The sequence below is a fragment of the Dipodomys merriami genome, unplaced genomic scaffold (assembly GCF_024711535.1).
Source record: "Dipodomys merriami isolate MVZ:Mamm:240054 unplaced genomic scaffold, mDipMer1.0.p SCAF_72, whole genome shotgun sequence".
NCBI lineage: Eukaryota > Metazoa > Chordata > Mammalia > Rodentia > Heteromyidae > Dipodomys > Dipodomys merriami.
In genome coordinates this window covers 1,961,134-1,981,141 of record NW_027206313.1, presented here as the reverse complement: position 1 = coordinate 1,981,141, position 20,008 = coordinate 1,961,134, and the positions used below count along the sequence as shown (strand labels likewise).

Sequence of the window (20,008 nt, the reverse complement as noted above, 5' to 3'; positions counted from 1 at the left end):
TGAAGTGTATTGTAAAATATTTATTTAGTAAAAATAATTTTATAATCTATACAGAATTGAGTAAAAAGTACAACAAATTATTTTCACTTTTCTGCAAAATTGCATACAGTACAATCAGCACATTGCATTCAGCATTCTACAAATATGACCACATGCCAAGATGAAACAGATAAAAGTTCAGGCCGGGTGTCACACACTAGGAATTAAATTCCAGGGAAACAATGCTTTGGTAATGTGAGCTCTTTGATTATACAGCAGTTCATTTTTTTTTATCTTAAATAAAATTCTTCAAATACTACTTTCTACTTGTTTCCAAGTAAACAATTGCCTATTAGAGTTAAGGAAATAAATACCAAGAAAATGAAAACAAACGATAAGACTGGAGGTTTGTTACTTCATGATATCTTGCTTAGTATTTTTTTCCTGTCCCTTGATTAAAAAGGAAGGTAATGGAAATGATCTATTCCTTCCCTTATTAATTTGCTTCTAGGATTGCTGCTTACCTCTTCTGGTTCTGTTTCACATTGCTAGGGACCAAATCCAGGGCCTTGCACAAGTGGGATACAGTCTCCACCATGGAGCCATATCCCAGTCCTGATTTTGCAATCTTGCTACTATTAACACGGTTGTGTCATTCTTTAAAAGTTAACACCCTAGTTAAAAGCACCTTCCTAAATTCTTTTCATAATAAGGCAACAAAATTGGCTTTATTTTTCATGACTCACAAACTTGATAGAATGATTTCAGAATTGAATGCAGACAGAACACTTGTTGTTTTCAAGCATCTTGGGATCACTAGCAAATTTTAATTTAAGCAAATATTCCAGGTATCTATCCTTAGAAATAAAGGCTTATTCAAGGTCCAAAGGGCAGTACTCACATTCATCCTAGTTCCTGCCCCATTGAAATAAGGGGCTAGGTTTATGATGAAGGCTTTGGAATAGTCCAACTCATACTGACATCTTTATCTTGGGCAAGAAAACTAAAACCACATAAAAGCTATCAATGAGAACGAGGTTATTTTAAAGAAAAAGTCCTTTTCTTTTAGAAATAAAAAGGAATGGAAATACAAAATGGGCTAACTCTCTTTAGCCCATACAGATTTTTCCCATACAGAATTAACAGTCCTTCATAATAAAGTATTAAAGACAAGCAAACATACATTTTCTGATTCGATCTCTTCATTTACATTATTAGGAGGCTTTAAAACTTGCCTTCATTTCTGACTAAATGAGCTTCTCTGGGAAGCATATGAATAATGCAAAAATCTACTTCAAAGGAATGTTTTCACAAATACATAATGGTCAAGACAGGAACCAAGAACATTCATACAATGAATATTTAAAATTAAAATTAGAAATGACACTTCTTATAGTACAGAACATTAAAACAGAGCAAATATTGCCATTGATAGAACAACTTTCATCTGTTAAAACACAAATGCACAAGAGAAACATAAAATCAGAATGAAGTTGAGTAGAGGCAAGTGCTGATAGAACACATTTTTATCATGATTTGCAACATCCTGTGGGCTCTCTAAAGCTCTGGTCCCACTGGCCAAAGGTCTAGCTAACTGGATTAGAGTCATGTATGACCTATAAAGCACTATACTCCCTTGCTAATCAAGTAAACAACACCAAGTGCTGCTTGACTTCTGTGGATTACTTGATTTCCAAAATCAAGTTTACTCTTGAATTAGGAAAAAAAGGCATCCTTGGATTGTCTCTCACAAATAATTCATGAAAGAAACTCCACTTCTGGCTCCTCTCAAAAGCATCATGTTACTCCAGGGATAAAGGTGTCAGCTGAGTGGTTGCTTTGAAGCCAGCAATTGCATGTTCATAAATATTGGTCTAAACTTTAAAATATTAAGTATATCCAGGCAGTTCTTGTGCAGAGTTCTTGCAATAAGCAGCCCTTCAACAGTGTGTTATGAAGTAGTTTCTTGAGAACTCGATTCTGGATCTTCCTGCTTTCTGCATTTTTTCACAACACTGACTATACCACTAGCCAGGAAAACCACAGCGATGAGTGCAAAATAACTGGCATAAATCAGGAACTAAAAGAAACAAAGGTAATAATTTGTGGAATTATTAATTAGAGATGAGCTACTTCATTACATATATGAGAAGACACTCTAATGAAACTATACTTGAGTTCGTTCCTCAATAAAACTTCAAAAAGCACTGCATTCTGACACTGTAGCCAGCTTCTGAAGACAGAAGCAATATAGCATGACAGTGCAGAAACCTATTTGGTAGGAATCCTGGCTTCACAACTTACTAGCTCTGTGACCTCAACTGAAATACTTAATCTCTGAGCTGTGACTTCTTTAGTGAACGAGATCATGCTTGTCAATGTTTATTAGCACAATGGCAATGCTCTTAATACTACTGTTTTTAATTGTTGGTGTTCATGGCTGTAATTGAGTCATGTAGCCTATTCTTAGGGTAAGACTAACAGGACAACTTCTGAAGATCAACAACTTCTACAGGGAAGGACTGGGTTTGAATTCAGGTCCTCAGTCCAAGTCTAACACACTCTCAGTCCAAGATCAGGAACTTTTATTCTCCCCCAGAAGAGGGCAGTAGAAAGCCAATTATAGTTCTAATTATAGGATTGCTTTTATAAAATCTTCCTTAAAACTAATTTTTAACTTGACTAATTTATCAACATCTTCATCATTTCTTTCTAAAATACAACTTATTAAACACAACTTAGTAAATACAAACTTAGTTAATGGTACAGCAAGAGTGTGGCATTAAATCTGAGCCATGTCCTGTCAAATGTGAATACATTTCTTATAGGAAGGCTGCTAATTAATCACAGCAGTTAATTAATCACAGCCTACAAAATATTATTATTCCACATTTAAATACACCATTTTTACAGGATGGTGTTGTCTACTCCCTTTACCTATAATAGTCTGGTAGTCTTCCTTTACCAAACAGGAAAGATGACAGGCACTTAGTTTCTCTACTACTCTTCATGTGAAGGTGGGCATTTGAGTTTAGATGTCTAAATCCTTGATCTACCACATTATTATCATTTGATCTTACACAAGTTACTGCACACCTCTCAGACTAATTCTCTGAAACTTAACAGCAGCACTGAAAATACGCTACTAAGCAACTGTCATATAGAAGGCGCTCAATGAACATTACTTACTAGTCATTTCTTTCAGTAGATCTTTCTAATAAAGACAAAGCTAATTATTAACATGTTTGTTTGTTTGTTTTTTTGTCAGTCCTGGGGTTGAACTCAGGGGCCTGGGCAGTGTCCCTGTCTTTGCTCTAGGCTAGCACTCTACCTCTTTGAGCCACAGCACCACTTCTGGTATTCTGGTGGTTAATTGGAGATGAGTCTCACGGGGACTTTCCTGCAGAGGCTAGCATTGAACTGCAATCCTCAGCTCTCAGCCTACTGAGTAAGTAGCTAGGATTACAGGCATGAGCCACCAGAGTTCAGCAACATGTTATATTTTTGTGTCAAAAAAAACCTATTTAAATGTGGACTATTAGGTAGTATGTATGGAAGGAATAGTGGAGAGGAATCCATGGACCCCATGGGCTAGGCATGGAGGTAGGCATTTCCTGATTCAATTCCCATCTTACTAAAGTCCAGAGCAATACCTGTCTACAAACTCATAATACATGGAGGCATATACAACTATACAATTCCTGAACTAACCAAAGTAGTTACATTGTAGGTGGTTGTCCAGGTGTATTGTCAATAGGTCCTATGTTAATATCACAATTCTATTTGTCAACTGTAAATCATTACCTTGGTATTTGTCTGAGGGGTGCTTTAAATAAGGAATGGAGGACACTTAGAGAGCTATGAGGTATCCTGAAGTAGGGCAACTCAAACATGTAATCAAGTTTCAGGTATAGATTAGGAATAAGCTGGGGCTACAGCTCCATGAGAGAGCACTTGACTAACATGCTAGAAGTCCTGGGTTCAATCTTTAGCATGACCTTGGGAGAATGGAGGAAAAGAATGAATGAGGAGTTAGAAGTATGGAGTCTGGAAGTTGTTAATATTACCTCTCAGCTGAAAGAGGTCCTCTGTGCTAGTCATGTTTAAAATATGTTAAGGTCTAATGTTCGTAGGTTTCATTTTAGAAAAGAATGATAGGCCACGTGCTGATGGCTCATGCCTGTAATCCTAGCTACTGGGGAGGCTGAGCTCTAAGGATCATGGTTTAAAGCCAGCCCAGGCTGAAAAGTCCCTTTGAGACTCTTATCTCCAACTAACCACTCAAAAACTAGAAGTAGAGTGTTAGTCTTGAGCAAAAAAGCTCAGGACAATAGGAGGGCCCTGAGTTCAAGCCCCATGAAAGACAAACCAAAATGATAATCTCAATATCCTCCACGTAGAATAGGGAAGTGACTGAAGGAGAGAACATTGTCCTTTCTATTTGTCTATAGTCTTTAAATTTATTTTCCTAAGTTTGGCCCACTTCTGCCACCCTCGCCCCATCAGACTTCTTCAATGCCAAAAGAAAGACGTTACCTGGGTGGTGATTTCTAAGCCAAGGCCACTCGCATCTACCACAATTAGAGTGAGCAGAGTCTGCAATGCCAGGGCAATGAAAGTGTTTACACCAAACACAAGGGCATAGCGTTCCATGCTGAGATTTGCAGCAATCTGAAAACTTTTTTGAAAAGAAAAAAAAAAAAAAATAAAGTTGCTCCCTAAATAGTGGTAATTTTTACTGGAAATGTAAAGACTAATTCCTTTGTTGTGTCAATTTCTCTTCTAACCAAATAAAAAAATATTTTGTGTCCAAATGGTTTAATTATGCAAATACACAAATGGTATAAATAGTATAGAAATATGCAAATGGTATAAATATTATAAGGAGCATACAAACAAGAGAATAAATCTTGCGTGAATGCTTCCTGAGAAACACTAATCACATATGATACAATGTCTCTTCCTATTGGTCTCTTTTTGTCTAGAAATTTTATCACTTGCAAAGAAATCCAAGGTTTATCTTGCTATAAGCTTCCCTAATGTGTCTGTGGACCAAAATACATACGTGGCTATTGTGATGAGCAACATGTAGATGATTCTGAAGACAACATAGGATGCGTAGCACACCCAGATGTTATGCACAGTGTCCATGGTATACACTGCAGCAGCAATCAAGAGAGAACACAGAGATAATGTCATTTCTCCCCAAGTTGACCAGGATATTTTTATATAACCAACTGCAAACACAGCAATAGCACCTACAAAACAAAACAAGAAGATGTCATTCTTTTTACTAAGAAAAAAAAATAAGCTTCCATTAATTTTTAAAATCTTTAAATTTAAAAGGTGCATTATGAAAGGCTCGAAAACTCGAGCAGAGAATTTTGGACTTGATGAATAAGTAATATGGAGCCACTGAGATGATGAGATTGAATTAGGGAAAGTGGCAATCAGATGGCAAAGAACAGAATGGCTAATGAATATTACTAAGAAAAACACTTCTGCGACTGCCACACAGGCAAGGCAGAATCCCTGCTACTACTTTGGCAACCCACAAGAATGAGTCATCTCTCCTTCAAACCAAGGAGCAATCCAGTATATGCAACAGGACTTCTCTGTCCTTTGGCAAGACCATGAGGATGGTAGCTACAGTGGCAGACACAGTGACTGTGTACAGATCTTACTCGAACCTTCCAATAACTTTATGAGGTAGGGCAATACCTTAGGGACAATAGAGTATGATATCAGGGACACAGGATCTGAAGCCAAACCCTGACTTCATTATTTATCTAAGTTTATGTGACCTTAGGTAAATTATTAACCTACCGTCCTGTTTCCATTGTAAAACAGTGATAATTTCACTTATCTCAAGAATTTTGTGGAGACTGAATTGAAATACATCGTCCTTAGCACCTAACATATATTAACACTCAGAAGATATTAGCTATTGTCATATAGAATATTGCTATTTAAAAATTCTTATTAAGTAACAAAAACATTCAGCAAATATAGGAGTATGTGAAAACTTGCTAAGCAAAGAAAATAATTTTGAGAGTATTATATTGGGTTTCCTGAAAACTTATATAGAATTTAAGTTTGTCAGTCACAGTCTTCTACCCTTACTTCCAAATTCTCTTTCTAAATTATAAAATCAGAACTAAAACATAAATTGTTCTCTAGGGCTACTGGAAATGTGTGAAGGAAGAACAAATCTGATCATAGTTGGCTTAAAAGCCAGGACTCCTTCCAGCCCTCCTTCTACCACCCAGCACAGCTTACCTAGTAAGGTTGAAACGGCTTCTACACCACCATTGTAGATATCAGCATGGCGAGAAGGCATCACCTGCTCCCATAAGCCCTGTGCGTAGTTCACAACTTGAAAGTAGCCACAGGTGGAAAGGGCCCACCACACAGACCAACAGAGCAGAGGGTGTGAGGAATAACACATCAAGAAATCATTCCATAGAACCTTCAACACCAGGAGACGGTCTGGCCTTGCTTCCTACACAGCAAACAGGAACAGATTATTATTATTATGAAATCAAAATGAAGTAATATAATGCTTCAAATGGGTATACACAATATGTAAATGCTGTTACAATCATCACTAGGAACAAATAATTTAAAAAGTTTTATGCTGGGCGTGGGTGGCTCATGCCTGTAATCCTAGCTACTCAGGAGGCTGAGGTCTGAGGATCATGGTTCAAAGCCAGCCCGGGCAGAAAGTCCGTGAGACCCTTATCTCCAATAAGCCACTAGAAAGCCGGAAGTGATGCTGTGGCTTAAGTGGTACAGTACTAGCCTTGAGCTAAAGAGTGCAGGGACAGCACCCAAGCCCAGAGTTCAAGCCCCACAACCGACAAAAAAAAAAAAAAAAAAATTTATATTTTTATTATAAGTAGTTATTCAGGAGGTTATATTTCCCACCCCCAAACCAAAGGGATAACTGTAATACTAATAAGGTTATGTGTGTATGAGATATATATATACCATAAATATACGTATTTACATACCCATACACACTTAAGTATGAACTACATAGTCAGTTTTACAAGGAGAAAAGGTAAAAAGATTTGTTAAATAAAAAAGTCTATACACACATACTAACAGTTCTGTCGAGTTTTTACCTCAGTGAAAGGTTTTGTGGCAAAAAGTATAGAAAGAAGTTTAAGAGTGCTATCTTTGCAATTCTGGTACTCTACCACTTGAGCCACAGTTCCACTTCTAGCTTTTTACTGGTTAATTGAAGAGTTTCACAAACTTTGCTGCCCAGGTTGACTTCAAACTACGATCCTCTGATCTCAGCCATCCTAGGTAGCTAGGATAACAGGTGTTAGCCACTGGTGCCCAGCTCAAGAGAGTGTTTTGTACACTCTAAGCCACAACTCAGCAGTAAGTAATAACTGATTTTATTGATGGTGACTCAAACTATAAAAAAATAAATAGAATGACCAGGCCCAGCAGTGCATGCCTATAGTCCTAGCACTTGGGAAGTTGACATAGGATACACTGAGGAATAAAGGAATATATCAGGATAAAATATGTTGTAAAGCTTTTATTTTTATTATATATAATATTTATACATGTGTATGTACTGATAGCTATGTAAATGTCCTTTTTACTATAGTTCTAGTCTACATTCAAAAAAGCTTGAATCTCTCTAAAGACATTCAGATCTATGGTTAATGTTCATATATTTTTATTGTTATTTTTTGCCAGTCCTGGGGCTTGAACTCTGGGTCTGTGCACTGTCTCTGAGCTCCTTTGGCTGAAGGCAGCTGGCACTCTACCACTTGAGCCACAGCACCACTTCCAGCTTTTTCTGCGTAGTTTACTGGAGATAAGAGTCTCTGACTTTACTGCCCGGGCCAGCTTGGAACCAGGATCCTCAGATCTCACCTCTTGAGTAGCCAGGATTACAGGTGTGAGCCACGAGCACCCTGTGTTAATGTTCATATTTAAAACATATTCATATACATATACATGAACTACATGTATACATTTTTACCCAAAGCCACTCTTAACCATGTGAACAGACTAAAAGGTCCTTAGTTTTTCTATTACATACAACCAAATGATTATACTCTATTTCTTCCCCCAGCAACCTGTAAATTTCCAGTGTCACCTAACAAACTATGATGTAATCAGCATTTCATTGATACTTAATCCCTGGTACTGTTCACTAAAGTGGCCACCTACAGTGTCCTGGTAATCAAAGGTGAGTTTCATGATGAATGACCTACAGGCTCCATGAGCCGCAATGACTCAGGATCCTTGGGATAATAATCTAAACCCTAATAACCTGAGGTAAAGAATAGGGTAGGCAAGAAATTAATTTCCATGGGGCTGGGAAGGTGGCTCAGTGGTGGAGCGCTTGCCTTGCATGCATGAGGCCCTGGGTTCGATTCCCCAGCACCACATAAGCAAAAAGAAAAAAGCCGGAAGTGGAGCTGTGGCTCAAGTGGTAGAGCACTAGCCTTGAGCTGAAGAGCTGAGGGACAGCGCCCAGGCCCAGAGTTCAGGCCCCACGACCGGACACCCCCCCCCAAAAAAAAAAAAAGAAATTAATTTCCAGTAAGAGTAAAGCTGGTTTTCAACCCAACTCAACCATGGGGTTGCTTTTTAGAGAGCAAAAACTCTACTCATGTAGCATTTGTTACACTCATCCATTTACTTTTTTTTTTTGTCGGTCATGGGGCTTGAACTCTGGGCTTGGGGGCTATCCCTTAGCTCTTCAGCTCAAGGTGAGCACGCTACCCCTTGAGCCACAGCGCCACTTCAGGTTTTCTAGTGGTTTATTGGAGATAAGAGTCTCACGGACTTTCCTGCCTGGGCTGGCTTTGAACTGTGATCCTCAGATCTCAGTCTCCTGAGTAGCTAGGATTACAGGTATGAGCCACCGGTGCCCGGCTTCCATTTACTAAGTTTTATGTCTGACAGAGCCCACATACAAAGCAGGAAGGTTAATATGCTTATATCCAAACATGTCCCATGAAAACTGTTTCAGTATGGTTGGAATGAACCATTTACCTCAAAGCTCATAACTTAATAGGAAAAAACTTTCATAATTAAAAAAAAAATGGGAGATTTTAGGAAGCAATCTTCCTGGCTACATAGAATGAATGGATGACTTATAAATGCTATACCTTTCTTCTAAGAGAGAGCTTTAATCGTACTTTTAATCTTTAGTGCTTTATCATCTTAATTTTTCTCTCTTTCTGAAATATTTATTAGAATCATTTTACCTATTCACTTAGCAAACATGTTTTGAGTGCTTTCTATATATACCATGTAATAGGAGTTTAAAAACAAACAAACAAACAAAGGAGTCAGGTGCTGGTGGTACACCTGTAATCCTAGTGACTCAGGAGTCTGAGATCTGAGGATTGCAGTTGGAAGCCAGCCTGGGAGTAAAGTTCATGAAACTCGTATCTCCAATTAATTAACCAAAAAAGCTGAAAGTAGAGCTGTGGCTCAAGTGGTAGAGTGCCAGCCATGAACAAGAAAGCTCAGGAGTTCAAACCCCAGGATTGGCACATAAAAGAAGAGGCATCATTCCTGAAATCTGAGACATGAAGTTTGTGGCCAGGTAAAGCACCCCAGGAGAAGCATTAGTAAGGCCCCAAATAATAGCTACAAAAACTTAGATAATTGAGCTTACCGGTTCCTCTATGGGAGGCTCCTCCAGATTTAAAGGGATTTTTGACTCAATGTCCTCCCATCCAGGGAGGTGGTTAGAAGCTGGGGAGTCGGTAACAATGCCACCATTTTGTACCTTGATGCCCTTCACTCCTTGGCAGGAGGAGGGAACGTGGTGAAAGAACAGGCTCTTCTGGGGCATAGGCAGAAACCAGGCAACAGCAAAAGCCACAGAAACGCAAGTGAGAGAGACGACATTCAGGCTGAACAGGGACCAGCCCGCCACGGAGACAAGGACTTGGCCTAGGACAGAGCCCACTGTGAAGCCCACTAACGTGGCACTTCGACAGTAACTTGTAACTTTCTGGTACATGCCCAAGTCTACCACACTGTATATGTAAGAGTAATAAGCAATTTCAGTGGCTGTGCCAATGCCATAGAAGAATTCCAAGAACTGGATAGCCAGAAGTCCCTGGGCATAGAGCAGCATGAACCACGTAACAATCAGGCTCAGTCCTTGCAGCAGAACAACAGGTTTGTAACGGAGGTAGTCTGTGGCAAGGAACACAGGGAACAGCAGCACCAGGTAAGAGTAAGTCCATACTGGATAAATTTCATTGAAGACCTGGTAAAAACAGAATAAAAACCTTTTAGTGATCAAAACACCTAAATATTCCTAAAAATCTATTCTTATAAAACACTGCACTTCAAATACTTTAGTCTTATCACCTAAAGAAATGCTGGCAGCACCACCTCAAATAATCATTTGGAATAGCCTTGCCTATATCTCCACCTCATCATTCCTTCCAATAAAAGATTCCCTATTCATCAAGGCTTTGTATGTGTCTATGTAGGTCTCCAGTTAACTTACGACACTGGGTCATGACATTGGCTGTACATTTTCCAAGATGCTTAAATTTTTTTGGATGATAAGCCACAGATGTTTAAAAACCAAACAAAAATACAACTTCTTAGTAGATTTCAACATGAGCCATGATTCAGAGCCATTGCTTCTTAGGTTCTTTAAAGGTGAACCCAAAATGTACATGTACAACGTGTCTAATAGCCAGTATACTGTTAAGCTACTAGGATCAATAAATGTGTTAGAAATTCCATCACTATCAGTTCCTATTTTGAGACACAGAACAGGAAGCAACTGTTTGGTTAGTTTTTCTCTGATTTTAAGTTCCATTTATTTTGAGGCAGAGGAACAGGTAGAGAGTAAATCCATCCTGTAGGCCTGACAAAACAACTCTCTCTGAAGAGAATTACAGCTAACATATCTATATACACATCTGTATATACACACACTACTTAATATACTCACTTGTAATATGATAGAAAATAGAAGTTTTTGTTTTTCTCGTTTTCAGCAAATACACGTATTTATGGGTACAATGTGATATTTCTATACATGTCTACATTGTGTGATGCCTAATCACCTCAAGAATCTATCATTTCTTTGTGATAAGAACATCCAATTATCTTCTGGTTGTTTTTATTTATATGTTACAATAATAATTATAACCTTCCTTCTCTGTAATAGTACACCAGAACTTATTTGCTTTAATGTATAGTTTTAAATCAGGATATAGTAAAAAATACTCTAAGATAAGCTAGAAACTAGAAAGACTCCGGCTGGAATTCAGTTCCATTGCTTTCTGTGTAATTAGAGATGCTCCTTAACTTACAACAGGGTAGGTTCCCAATGAACTCATTGTCAAACTGAACCTAAGTCAAAATTACATTTGCTCAGATACCCTATGGAACATCAGTGCAAACTATGCACTGTAAAGATCTGTCGCTTACACTCATAATTGCATCGCTGTGTGTGTGTGTGTATGTGTGTGTGTGTGTGTAATACTAGTATTTACAAGTCTTGTGTGTGTGTGTGTGTAATACTAGTATTTACAAGTCTGAAAACTAGAGGTCCCAGGCTATAACACATACCACCCATGGTAATATGAATTAACAATCACACTATCATCCCATTACTGTAGATGTTCTTTCCTTCCTTTTATATAGAACCCACTACTTAGCAAGGTACTGAGAGTTTAGTTAAGTTTGAATCAAGGTTAAGTCATCTCTAAGTCTAGAACTGAGAAGGTGACACTACAGCCTGGCCTCGATCTCACTACGTAAGCCACACTCCATCTTCCTGTCTCACTTGTTTCAGTCACCTGTTTAATTTTGGTTCAATTTGTGTCTGATCAGGAACTATGCTGCTTCTGAAAACATGCTTGAAGGAATCAAGAAATGATTCTTGCTGAGCACTAGTGGCTCACGTCTGTAATCCTAGCTACTCAGGAGGCTGAAATATGCCAGCCTGGGCAGGAAAATCCACGAGAACTCTTATCTACAATTAACCACCAGAAAGCTGGAAGTGGCGCTGTGGCTCAAGTGGCAGAGTGCTAGCCTTGAGCTGAAGAGCTCAGGAACAGCGCCCAGGCCCAGAGCCCAGGCCCAGAGTTCAAGCCGAGAGAGAAGAGAGGAGAGAGAGGAGAGAGAGAGAGAGAGAGAGAGAGAGAGAGAGAGAGAGAGAGAGAGAGAGAGAGAGAGGGAGAGGATTCTTACTCCGATGTGTGTAAATGTTAACAAATGAGAAGCAAGGAGCATATGGCTGCTATGTCCACCTGCTAAGATCCCCTCAGTAGAAAATCAAAGCCACAAGCATAATCCTGAGATGAGTTAGGACTTTTTGACAGATGTGTTCTGGTTAACAATGTCCTGCTCCTTTTCTAGCAATAAATTTTCAGATACTATTGCTCTTCAGTTTTCAAAAGTGTGAAACTTGCTCCTCCAACAGCATGATTCTATACCTCCACTGTTCCCCAGCATAGTTCCACAGCTACTAGCCAATAAACCTTTCCTTTAAAAATGTTATCTATCAAAAATGTGATATACCCACACATAATACAGGCACAGACACACACACAGGAATATTATTCAACTCTAAGGAAAAATGAAATCTTCCTGTGTGCAAGAAAATGAATGGAAATGAAAGACACTGCTAAGCAAAATAAGTGAAGACACAAAAATACAAATGCTTAGTCTCTCTTATGTGTTGAAACTATAAAAAATGTTTGTACAAATGTAGAGCAGTGATTACTATAGAGTAGACTTAGAGGGAATAGTTCCAGGGCCCTTGGCACATGGGAATGATTAGTTCACAACAACCTGCAACATATCTTATAACTAGCTAGAAAAGTGGACCTCAAAGGTTTCAAAAATAAATGATAGAGAGAAAAATGCTAATTATTATGATTTGATCAGCGCATACTATATATGTGTGTTGAAATCACAACATAACCAGAAAATACAATTCTTTTACATTAATAAAAATTAAATTAAATCAGGTGCCAGTCACTCATGCCTATAAACCTAGCTACTGAGAAGGCTGAGATGTGAAGATCATGGTTTGAAGCCAGCCCAAGTAGAAGTCTGTAAGACTCTTACTGCCAATAACTACTCAGAAAAAGCCAGAAGTGGCGCTGTGGCTCATGTGGCTCAGGGAGAGAACCCAGGCCCTGAGTTCAAGCCCTAAGTCTGGCAAAAAAATAAATAAATTACAATAAGATGTTCTCTATTGTGCTCTTCAATATACAGTCTCCTTTTATTTTAGAATTCTGGTCGATTCTTCACTTATTCGTCTGTGCTAGACATATTATATAACTTTTGATGGCAGTTATTGAAAGCAGCAGTCCAGAGAACCATGAGGCCCCACAGTCATGTACAGCAAAAGGGAGTCACTGTCAACAGGGGCGGACAAGGCCACTTCTCTCATGATAGAGTGAGAAATGGCACCTGTCCTTTGTTTAGGGTCAGTTTATAGCCAGGGGACTAGAAGCAGGAACTTTTATTAGGAGCAGGAAGTGAAGTGGGAGGAACAGCCAGGGCTAAAGGCCAGATGCCCTTATGCCTGGCCAGATCAACTGGTTTTGCGAGAGGGGCTGAAGACCTGAGATGGGGGCATGGTAGCATTCTCCCTTCTTTTTTTTGGTCAGTGGTGGGGCCTGAACTCTGGGCCTGGGCGCTGTCCCTCAGCTCTTCAGCTCAAGGCTAGCGCTCTACCACGTGAGCCACAGTGCCACTTCTGGCTTTTTCTGCTTATGTGGTGCTGTGGGCCTCACGCATGCAAAGCAAGCACTCTACAACTGAGCCACCTTCCCAGCCCCCTTCATTGTTTAATAAGCACAGTACTGGGCTACTTCCTGCTGAGAAGGAACAAAGGAGTCAGGGATGCCTGGTCTGTTGTTGGAAAGTAGCCTTCTATGATGAAGAGCCTCATCTTTTCCATAGGAATGGTTAGCAGATACCTGAGTAGGCTAGGCACAATTAGTAAAAGGCAAAAAGTTGCTGCTAACGGGCCCAAGAGAGGTACAAACCAGGAGTGAAGGATCCAGGAGTGAAGAGGCTGTCAAAGACCTGAGATTCCCAATGGCTTCTTAGGCTAGCAGCTATCTTTTCATAGCTTTTATGCTTTGTTCTACTCTGGCAGTCATGTTAATACACTAGCAACACTCTTTTCCCAAGAAAACATAGGTTTCCCCTTTTCAGCCATTCACAAATCTAGGGCCTTTGGGTTTGGAAGGTCAAGTCTCTCAAAGAGTTTGAGTCTGCAGCGGGTTAAGAGCCACTGTGGTCTCCTTGGCAAGGGCCTGTAGGGCTTCATGTACCTGGTTGTTGGAAGTAATTGACTGATAGATGCCTCCTAACTAGCTGTCAACTTTCATCATATACATTACCTTTGATTATCAATTTTAAAGATCTAGCAGGATATAACAGAGGCTGAGGCAGAAAGATCACAAGTTAAAGGCCAGCCTGGATAACATAGCAAGATCCCACTTCAAAATACCTTTTTTTATTTTCCCCCAGTCCTGGGGCTTGAACTCAGGGCTGGACACTATCCCTGAGCTTCTTTGCTCAAGACTAGCTCTCTACCACTTGAGTCAGAGCACCACTTGCAACTTTTTCTGTTTATGTAGCACTGAGGAATCAAACCCAGGGCTTCATGCATGCTAGGCAAGCACTCTACCACTAAGCCACATTCCCAGCCACCTTCTACTTATTGCTGACTTCTTTCTTTTTGCTTATGTGGTGCTGAGGAATCGAACCCAGGGCCTCAGGCATGCAAGGCAAGCGCTCTACCATTGAGCCACCTTCCCAGCTCCACCTTCTACTTATTAATCTAATGCTACTCCTAATACAAAACCACAACTTAAAAAACTTCAACTTAAAAAGAAAAAAGGCAGAGTGAGATAGGATAAAATGGGGCAGAGAGATCTAATAGGCTCTCCTTAACTCACTCTAAGAGATCTATGTTTTCTCCTGTAAGAGACACCAGGCACAGGTGAATGAATATACCTCTTCCTCAATTATCAGTACCATAAACTTTTATCATCTCTGTCTTACAGAGATGGGAACTTGGCACTAGTGAAAGGTGAAGTAAATTATCCAAAGTCATCCCAGGGAAGACTGGGAAGGTCTAAGCCAGATATTCTAAATCTACCAAACTAGAATGACTTTCATCAAAAAGCTGTCATTGATCTAGGACAATTCCAAGCCACTTGTTTCCAAGTTTCAATCTCTATAGAAGTGTTTATATATGAATTCATCAAGAAACAAAAGTCCAGATAGTTTCCATAGCTTAGTCACTGGGTCTCTAAAACCTTTCTTTTTCAATTCTCCCAGGAGGATGTCACAACAACAACAAAAAAAACCTTTTTGATACTTTGAATCCTACTTGCAAACTTCCTGGGGGTGGGGGGGAGAGGGCGGAATGATGACCCTTATGAATTGTTCATATCTAACTTCTCACCTCCAGTAAAAACAATTGATTTTATTCTAGTTGAAGTGTCTTGCAAAACTCTTTGGATCAGAGTTTGTTTGTGCTTTCTTCTGAGATTCAAAGTCAAGTAAAAACAAATGTTTAGTTTTAAGCTCTCATTCAGATTTAGACTATTTCAAAATAGTTTCAATAGTTCTCATAACCCTCTTAATAAATACCTATTTGCTCAACACTGTTTTCAACTTGTGTAGAGGCAGCAAACGAATAAAATGAAGTCCTAGGGGCTGGGAAGGTGGCTCAGTGGTAGAGCGCTTGCCTTGCATGCATGAGGCCCTGGGTTCGATTCCTCAGCACCACATAAGAAAAGAGAAAAAAGCCGGAAGTGGCGCTGTGGCTCAAGTGGTAGAGCGCTAGCCTTGAGCTGAAGAGCTGAGGGACAGCGCCCAGGCCCAGAGTTCAGGCCCCACAACTGGACCCAAAAAAAAAAAAAAAAAATGAAGTCCTAGTTCTCCAGGAGTTCTGAACCTGAAAGAACACACACATTCGTGTGCACACACAACATTTATAATGGGAACAGCAAACATGGGTTGTTTCTTTGAGGTGGGCCTTGAAAAGTAAGAAAGAAGCTAACAGAATAGTATCAACAGCAGAGATCAGCAGCTTCGTGTATAGGTCAACAGATGAGAGTTTGTGGTTATGCTGAACTTAACATTATAAGATTAATATGAATGAAACCTGGGTATGTTGAAGGTGAGAGGGGAAAAGAGTCTGTAAAGCTCTTAACATCAAGCAGAATGTGCAGTTTAAAAAAAAAAGTAGTGCTTGATAAGAAATGTACTCATTATCTTGCCCATGTAATTGTAACCCCTCTGTACAGTATGTTCACAAAAAATTTAAATTTAAATTTAAAAAAAGTAGTAAAAGTAGTAAATGTCTGTCATGCTAGAGAGAGGAATGATAAAACAACTCCAAAAATAAAGAGCTCTGCTGGTTCAGTCACACACGCCCCTAATCTGGAGCTGCTTGGCGGCTAAGGCAAGGAGATGATAAGTTCAAGGCCAGCTGAGGCAGTTTAGCAAGACCTCATTTCAAAATAAAGAGGGCTGAGGATGTAACTCAGTAGAGTTTACTTAGCATTCATGAGTACCTGGGCTCAAGCCCCAGTATTCTAATTAAGTAATAAATAAGCTTGGTTCTCAATTATGGAGGCATATTCAAATTTTGCCTTGTTTCAAACCTATAAAGTGTTAACTTACAAAGTGATAAACTTTTAAAGTTAGTGCTTTCTCCTACCCTAAAAGCGAAGAAAATCCTTCTTGAGTAGAAAGATAGAGGTATTTCTGACTTTTGGATGTAGATAATAACAGATTCATTTAAGATTATTTAATTTGACTCTTCTGAAGTCTTCAGGGAGAAATACAAACTTTAATACAAATGCCACTGAACATACTTGGTATTTTTTTTTTGCTTAAAAGTAATGTAATATGTTTTATTGAAGTGATCATTGCTGAAAGCAAGCAGTCAGAAAGAACAAGTTGTTCTATTCATTTCACTTATTAGTTACTAAAAATAAAAATAAAAATAAAAATCTAGAGTTCTCCATAAGGTAAACAAAGCCACACAGTACAACAACAGAACCAGCCATGATTAGAAGGTTCTCAGAAATAAGTGATCCTATTCTCTATCACTAGATTTGACACCAGATTTTGCCTTTTTCCTCTAATTTGCAATGTGGAGGCATGATTATTATTCTTACACAATCAACCAATATTTACTGTGTCTGCCGTGCTTCTGTTCCTGTGCCCCCAAAACATACTTCACTTTCTCTAAACAGCATTCCACTAAGACAGAGCATCTGATCCTGATAGCACAGCATGCACCCACCTCTATGCAGGTCACAGAACAAAACAGATCAACTTTCATATATCAACCCTGGAGGCATGGTTCTCCCCTCTGCATCTGTGTGTCAGGGTACATAAACCGTGCAGATTACATGGTAGTGCCTATGAAGCTTTTTCAGCAAAATAATGTCTGTGTCAGTGGAATAACCTCATGTTTGGATCGCCAGAATAATCACACTTTCTTTTCTTTTTTGGATTGATTGTGGGGCTTGAACTCAGGGCCTGGGCGCTGTCCCTCAGCTCTTCAGCTTAAGGCCAGCACTCTACCACGTAAGCCACAGAACCACTTCTGGTTTTCTAGTGGTTTATTGGAGATAAGAGTCTCAGACTTTCTTGCCCGGGCTGGCTGTGAACCACAATACTCAGATCTCAGCCTCCAAAGTAGCTAGGATTAGAGGCGTGAGCTACCAGCACCAGGCCCAGAATCACACTGTCTTATATCAGCAAAATCATTCTGTACACAAGAGTCGGTCCTTTCTACTTCATTGCTGGTTTCAACCAGTATCAACATTCAAACAATACTATGACAGTTCTTTGTGTGCTGATCTATAAGATTGAGAAATGATCTAAGGTTAGATAAAACCTAAACTTGCTAGTGACTAAACACTCACTCAAATGAATCTAGAAACACTGTCAGTTTCCTCCCAGATGCTCTTGAAAATAAAGGTCCACAGCAACACCAAACTGGATTATGAGTAATTAGAACCTGCCAGTCTGCAAATGACTCGGCTAACGCCACCTCTTGCTCTGACCTGTTATACTGCTTATTGGATTTCTAATACAATAGGCGACTGACTACTAAACACATCAGAAGAGTGAGTTTCAAAAGGGAGAAGTATTTTACAGCAACTGGGACAGGGAAACCCCAGTGGAAAAAGAGGCATAGGGGAGAAAGGAACGGGCTAGTGCCCACCTGGCTGATAGAAGGGAAAAGAACACCAACCCTTATCTTTCACACTTCATAGTAGTCAAGGAATTGGGCACTGAATCTGTTTTATTTTGGTTTTGTGGTAGCACTCTGGGTTTAACTTCCTTTTCAGTTTATATAACGTCTTTCTTCTGCAAAAGTGTTGAGGTTGAGTATAGATGTTTAAGTGCATTTCTAAAGTACATTATGCACTTAAATACAATCTGTCTAAGTCCTTACCTTGAATAAAGCAATCAGTGAGAGGTTCAGGATCATGGACTATGTATTTTCAATTACCCTGAACAACAAACAGGTACAGAGACCTGACACACTTCACCTGTAGTCAAAAAGCAAAACTAGTATCTGTGAAGCGACAATACAAGGAAAAACTATAATTAAGTGCCAATTACAAGAAACCATCTGCTTGTATCCCAAGAGATGGGGACGGGGTGGCAGGATATCTTTGGATACAACCTCACCTAATTAAAAAAATCAAACCAGGGCTGGGAAGATGGCTCGGTGGTAGAGTGCTAATAACCTAGCATGCATGAGGCCCTGGGTTCGATTCTTCAGTACCACAGACACGGAAAAAGCCAGAAGTGGCGCTGTGGCTCAAGTGGTAGAGCACTAGGATTGAACAAAAGCAGCTCAGGGACGGTGCCCGGGCTCTGAGTTCAAGCCCCAGGACTGGCCAAAAAAAAAAAGGAAACTCAAATTAAGATGATGTATTCTCTGTCCTTCACTGTCCTTACTTGACTGAGCACACATCCATTCCGTCGAAGGGACACAGATTGGGGGACGCGAAACACGGGGGGGGGGGGGGAGGGAGGAAGCAGCAGGCGGAAGGAAGCCCTTCTCAGAAACGTCAGGACGACCTTCTTTCAGGTCGACAACCCGTGCCCAGGGCCGCCAGCCGGTTCATCAACACGGGGGGGAGGGGCTTCCCCCCATCCCCCCGGAAGGAACGGCCGGGCCGCACACGGGGGAACCGAACCCGCGTCCGCGGCCCGGGCACACAGGACTTGCAAACCCGGAGGGCGAGCGCCCAGGGGGAGCTCGGTGGGGGCTCCGCGCAGCCTGCCCCCGGCCCGGCCACGCCCCGGCCACGCCCCCGGCCCGGCCACGCCCCCGGCCCGGCCACGCCCCCGGCCCGGCCACGCCCCCGCCCGGCCTACCTCCCTCTCCGTCAGGTTCTTGTCCTTGCCCAGCAGGTACGGGGTGAGGAAAGGCTCGGACGGCCGCAGGCTGGCGAAGAAGCCGTAGGCGCAGAGCAGCGCGGTGGGCAGGAACCAGCACTCGCGGGGCACCCGGGCGGTGCGCAGGAGCACGGTGGCCGCCGCCGCCGCCGCCCTGCGGGACACCGGGCCCGGCGCATCCATGCGGGGCGCCCGCGGCGGGGACCCGGCCCGGCTCCCTTCCTTCGGCTCCACCAACGGGAGGGGAGCTCGGGCGCCCGGCCCCACGTCCGTACCGGTAACCTTGACGGACGCTTCCTCTCGGCGGCGCCGGGCCAGGTCCGGGGCTCGCCGCCGCCAACGCCGCTAACGCCGCCGCCTCGGCGCCGCAGGCAGGACTGAGTCCTTCGCCCGGGCCGGCGCCTCACGTGTCCCCGCCTGAAACGAGCCCCGCCCTCAAGCCCGCCCCCCCCCAGGCCGTGAGCCAATCACCGCAGACGCAAGGTCTCTGGCTTCTTCCTCATTGGCCGGTGGCTCCCACCCCGTGAAGGGCGGCCGTGGCGGTACCCCGGACGGCTGAGGTGCGGACCGCCGTGAGGGGAGCCGGCTGGCTGAGCCC

The 20,008-nt window shown here is 41.4% G+C and overlaps 1 protein-coding gene across 2 annotated transcripts; it reads right to left on the bottom strand.

Annotated features, from left to right (window-relative positions):
- Positions 1-19,786, bottom strand: LOC138818236 (thiamine transporter 1). 2 transcript variants are annotated; one of them, XM_070009259.1, is made up of 6 exons: positions 19,390-19,786; positions 9,641-10,243; positions 6,259-6,481; positions 5,045-5,237; positions 4,516-4,657; positions 1-2,059 (listed from the first exon to the last, which is right to left on the bottom strand). In XM_070009259.1, the coding sequence occupies exons 1-6, from the start codon at positions 19,591-19,593 to the stop codon at positions 1,931-1,933; spliced, it is 1,494 nt and encodes a 497-aa protein (XP_069865360.1). In that variant the 5' UTR covers positions 19,594-19,786; the 3' UTR covers positions 1-1,930. The 2 variants fall into 2 exon arrangements, with proteins under 2 accessions (XP_069865360.1, XP_069865361.1); XM_070009260.1 differs by having other exon boundaries at positions 5,045-5,138.
- Between the last annotated feature and the right edge of the window lie 222 nt (positions 19,787-20,008).

Coding starts and splice junctions, on each gene's coding strand:
- LOC138818236 (XM_070009259.1), bottom strand. CDS start 19,593: ATGGATGCGCCGGGCCCGGTGTCCCGCAGGGCGGCGGCGGCGGCGGCC. Junction 6,482..9,640: donor AGCCTCCCATAGAGGAACCG/GTAAGCTCAATT, acceptor TTTGCTGTGTAG/GAAGCAAGGCCAGACCGTCT. Junction 5,238..6,258: donor AGCCGTTTCAACCTTACTAG/GTAAGCTGTGCT, acceptor TTTGTTTTGTAG/GTGCTATTGCTGTGTTTGCA.